We start from the raw sequence: 5,000 nt of genomic DNA, 5'->3' as shown, positions 1-5,000 counted from the left end.
TCTCTGGGCCGGTCTCTGGGTCGGTCTCTGGGCCGGTCTTTGGGCCGGTCTCTGGGTCTGTCTCTGGGTCTGTCTCTGGGCCGGTCTTTGGGCCGGTCTCTGGGTCTGTCTCTGGGTCTGTCTCTGGGCCGGTCTCTGGGTCTGTCTCTGGGCCGGTCTTTGGGCCGGTCTCTGGGTCTGTCTCTGGGTCTTTCTCTGGGCCGGTCTCTGGGCCGGTCTCTGGGTCTTTCTCTGGGCCGCCGGTTCCTCCAGAGGAACCCTAGACTGTAACAAAGATGGAGTAGTGAGTGTTCTTCACCACAGGGTTCTGAAGGGTTTTGAAGCCAAAAGTTTGGGTTTACGAGCGCTGCCATGTTGACATTTTGTGGAGGCGGAGCAGCCAGAGCGAGGCCGGGGGTTTCCCACAGAGCCGCCTGCTATTGGTCCGTGATCGGCGACCTGCCGATCACTGGGAAAACAACCCTGATTTATAACCGTTATATCTGCTAATGATACATTACCCATCGGTACACATTTATCTATAAATCCATCCTAGGATTACTTCCATCGTACCTCTGTGGTTATATTTCTAGAACCTACAGTAATTATTGTTGACGATCAAATGATTATTACCAGCTAACCGACTGTTCTGAGGAACTCCCACAATTCACAGCGTTTGTGACGTTAATATCGATGTATCATGCGTCCCAAGAGAAAAACAAAAAACACAATTCAGGAAAAATGAACAAAACAAAAACAATTAACAGAAACTTAGAGAGAAACGTAAAACTTCATGCAACTTCATGATTTCCAGCTGACTGGTCCGACGCTTCAGAACAGAATCTGACCAAACAGCTTTTTATTGATAGAAGAGAACACAGAGGAGGGATACCATGTAGGAGAGAGAGTTCCTGTTGGGGAGACCGGATCTACTTTTATTCTTAAATACCGTATATCCTCTAATAGTGGCCTGTAGTCAATTAAAAGCCGGGTCTCCGATAATGGCCGGGGCCGTCGTCGACACGAACAAATAAAGGCCGGTCTCAAATACAGGCCGGGGGAAAAAACAAAGGAAACAAGACTAGGTCAAAACCAGTACATGGCTGGACCGTGTCCGTCTCCTCTCTCCGCCGCTGTCCTCTCCACCGCGCCCACGGCCCGCATCGATCCTCCCGATCCAAGCCCCGGACCCCCGCCGAAATCTCGGCCGGATCACCGGGAACACATCGGTGCCCAGGTTCAGTTAGCTTCAGTTAGCTTCAGCTTACATGCAAACAACGGTGGATACCGGTAAACTCCTGGTGCCTGTTATACATGTAACTGTAGTTTGTAGTAACGTACAAGTGCCACAAGATGGCTCGGCCGGCGGAAGTCTCCGGAGCGTGCCGTCGTCGATTACCGTAATTATCGTAATGCATCGCAGTAACAAAAAAACGTCTACCTAACGAACCCCAACAGAAGCAGATCAGAAAACAAGGAGGCTTCGTACTAAAATATGAGCAAATATACTTACCAAACAGAGGGAATTAGAAATAAAGGCCTGTCTCTAATATCAGCCTGCTTCCAATAAAGGCCTGGTACCCTCTGCAGTTGAGGTAAATAAAGGCCCGGGCCAATATTAGAGGAAATACGGTACTAATTTTACTGTCAACCAAGAATAGAAATACAAAATGAGGATCTATTGTTGAATCTGTTCACCAACGTGTTCGATGTCAGTTTCCATTCAAATGAATGGAAGAAAAATCTGAACGCTACAAACTGGTCCAGCTGATCTGATCCTGGTGAAGTTTATATTCTGGTTTTCCTGTTAAAACTCAGTGGAGCGTTGCTTTAGAACTCTCTGCCGCCCGGCGGACAGTCGTGTTCGGGTTCAGAAGTTCTGGACGTTTGAATGTTGTGTTCAGGGACTACTTTCTGGCGGAGGCACACAGTCTGCTGGGCGTCTCTGAGCTGGACAGAAAGCAGCGGTGCGTTCACGTGCCGGCGGATAAATCTGAAAAACTAACCAGACTCATAACTTTTTAAAGCAAGAAGCAAAATCCGCTTCATCTTCACGTCACGGTCCGGTCTCGGGTCCGGTCTCGGGTCCGGTCCGGTCCTGATGAAGCTCCTGACGCCCTGCGCTGACCTTTGACCCCAGATGACTTCTGTTCCCTTTTCAGACTTTTTTACTGCTGTAGATATTCTGTATTTCAGAATAACAACGATTAAGAACAAGATAAGACATTTTCATATAGAAATCACTTTCTAACGTCACATAAAACATCTGCAGCTGCAGAACCAACTGATCAGCTGTTTGTGTGTTAGGTGATTTTCAGATGAGACGCTTCATAACTGATTCTTATGAAATAAACTTCAAACCAACAACAGACTGAGTTCACACTTTTATTGGTCGTCACTGTGTGTGTGTGTGTGTGTGTGTGTGTGTACAACAATTTCTCAAGGAAACCAATCACAAAATTACAACAAAGCAATAATCAATATGAGATATTGACGAGACGCTGCAGTTTAACTGGAACTGAAGTTTTCTATAATAATCCCATTATATCGTTACACAATATTATCGATTAGTACCAATACAGATCAATCAAATCCTCCTGAGGTCAAGCTGTCAATCATCTCTAACCTTTGACTCCTGTCTCAGTCTGTGTGTGTGTGTGTGTGATAATAATAATAATAATAATAATAATAAACAGCAGAGATCTACAACTAGAGATGTGAAACACTGAGGAGGGAAGGAGAGGAGGAAGGGAAGGAGAGGAGGAAGGGAAGGAGAGGAGGAAGGGGAGGAGAGGAGGAGGAAGGGAAGGAGAGGAGGAAGGGGAGGAGAGGAGGAGGAAGGGAAGGAGAGGAGGAAGGGGAGGAGAGGAGGAGGAAGGGAAGGAGAGGAGGAGGAAGAGAAGGAGAGGAGGAAGTCTTCAGTATTTGGGCCTCTTGACGTCGACCCTGAAAAATAAAGAGCGAATACAGTTTACTGACTGTTACTACAGTTTACTGACTGTTTACTGACTGTTAATACAGTTTACTGACTGTTTACTGACTGTTAATACAGTTTACTGACTGTTAATACAGTTTACTGACTGTTACTACAGTTTACTGACTGTTTACTACAGTTTACTGACTGTTTACTGACTGTTAATAGAGCTTACTGACTGTTAATACAGTTTACTGACTGTTTACTGACTGTTAATACAGTTTACTGACTGTTTACTGACTGTTACTACAGTTTACTGACTGTTTACTGACTGTTAATACAGTTTACTGACTGTTACTACAGTTTACTGACTGTTTACTACAGTTTACTGACTGTTTACTGACTGTTAATACAGTTTACTGACTGTTAATACAGTTTACTGACCGTTTACTGACTGTTACTACAGTTTACTGACTGTTTACTGACTGTTACTACAGTTTACTGACTGTTTACTGACTGTTACTACAGTTTACTGACTGTTTACTGACTGTTAATACAGTTTACTGACTGTTACTACAGTTTACTGACTGTTAATACAGTTTACTGACTGTTACTACAGTTTACTGACGGTTTACTGTTAATAGTTTACTGACTGTTAATACAGTTTACTGACGGTTTACTGTTAATAGTTTACTGACTGTTAATACAGTTTACTGACTGTTAATACAGTTTACTGACTGTTTACTGACTGTTAATACAGTTTACTGACTGTTTACTGACTGTTACTACAGTTTACTGACTGTTTACTGACTGTTACTACAGTTTACTGACTGTTTACTGACTGTTAATACAGTTTACTGACTGTTACTACAGTTTACTGACTGTTAATACAGTTTACTGACTGTTACTACAGTTTACTGACGGTTTACTGTTAATAGTTTACTGACTGTTAATACAGTTTACTGACTGTTTACTGACTGTTAATACAGTTTACTGACTGTTAATACAGTTTACTGACTGAGTTTCCTGACTGTTTGAGCAGGTTTCCAGAGACCTGACTGACTGGTTATTGATCAGAGAGGAAACACTCACCCATCTGCCTCCATCTTCTTCCTCTTCTCAATGATCTGAGAGAGAGAGAGAGGAGAGGAGAGAGGAGACCGAGAGAGAGAGAGGAGAGAGAGGAGAGGAGAGAGGAGAGAGAGAGAGAGGAGACGAGAGAGAGATCGAGAGAAGAGAGGAGAGGGAGAGGAGAGAGAGAGAGAGAGAAGAGAGAGGGAGAGAGGGAGACAGAGAGACAGAGAGAGGGAGGGAGAGAAGACAGAGAGAGGAGAGAGAGAGGGAGAGAGGGAGAGAGACAGAGAGAGAGACAGAGAGAGGGAGGGAGAAAGAGAGAGAGAGTTTAGTTTTCTCTGTCAGTACTAGCTCGTTCACCCTGCTCCAGACTTCCTGCCTCTCTCTCTCACCCGCGCTGATCTTCTTCCACTGTCTGTCCAGCTCGGCCTTCTCATTGGTCTCTTTGAAGCGTCTGGTCTTCCGGCCCTCGGACATCTTGATGCCGTACTGGAAGGCAGCTCTGCAGGGACAAACAGAGCCAACACTGACTGACCTGTGGAGCTGACTGAGGTCAGAGCTGACCTGAGGGTCAGAGCTGATCTGAGGTCAGAGCTGATCTGAGGTCAGAGCTGACCTGAGGTCAGACAGAGCTGATCTGAGGTCAGAGCTGACCTGCAGAGCTGCCCTGAGGTCAGAGCTGATCTGAGGTCAGAGCTGACCTGCAGAGCTGCCTGAGGTCAGAGCTGATCTGAGGTCAGAGCTGACCTGAGGTCAGAGCTGATCTGAGGTCAGAGCTGACCTGAGGTCAGAGCTGACCTGCAGAGCTGACCTGAGGGTCAGAGCTGATCTGAGGTCAGAGCTGAGCTGCAGAGCTGCCCTGAGGTCAGAGCTGCCCTGAGGTCAGAGCTGATCTGAGGTCAGAGCTGACCTGAGGTCAGAGCTGATCTGAGGTCAGAGCTGATCTGAGGTCAGAGCTGAGGACAAACTGACTGCTGCTACTGAGCTGCTACTATTATTACTACTGCTGCTAGTACTACTACAAATACTGCTG

At 45.9% G+C, this 5,000-nt stretch overlaps 1 protein-coding gene across 1 annotated transcript in view; it reads right to left on the bottom strand.

Annotated features, from left to right (window-relative positions):
- Positions 1-2,351: 2,351 nt before the first annotated feature.
- Positions 2,352-5,000, bottom strand: part of ik (IK cytokine) — a 19,632-nt gene continuing 16,983 nt past the window's right edge. Inside the window, 3 exon segments of the mRNA XM_078286778.1 lie at positions 2,352-2,925; positions 3,986-4,021; positions 4,362-4,469. Of these exon segments, the coding sequence (XP_078142904.1) occupies positions 2,898-2,925; positions 3,986-4,021; positions 4,362-4,469 (172 nt within the window). The 3' untranslated portion in view covers positions 2,352-2,897.

Source organism: Centroberyx gerrardi, chromosome 11 (assembly GCF_048128805.1).
Source record: "Centroberyx gerrardi isolate f3 chromosome 11, fCenGer3.hap1.cur.20231027, whole genome shotgun sequence".
Lineage (NCBI taxonomy): Eukaryota > Metazoa > Chordata > Actinopteri > Beryciformes > Berycidae > Centroberyx > Centroberyx gerrardi.
Note: the sequence above shows the minus strand (reverse complement) of the source record. Positions and strands in the feature narration are given on the sequence as shown.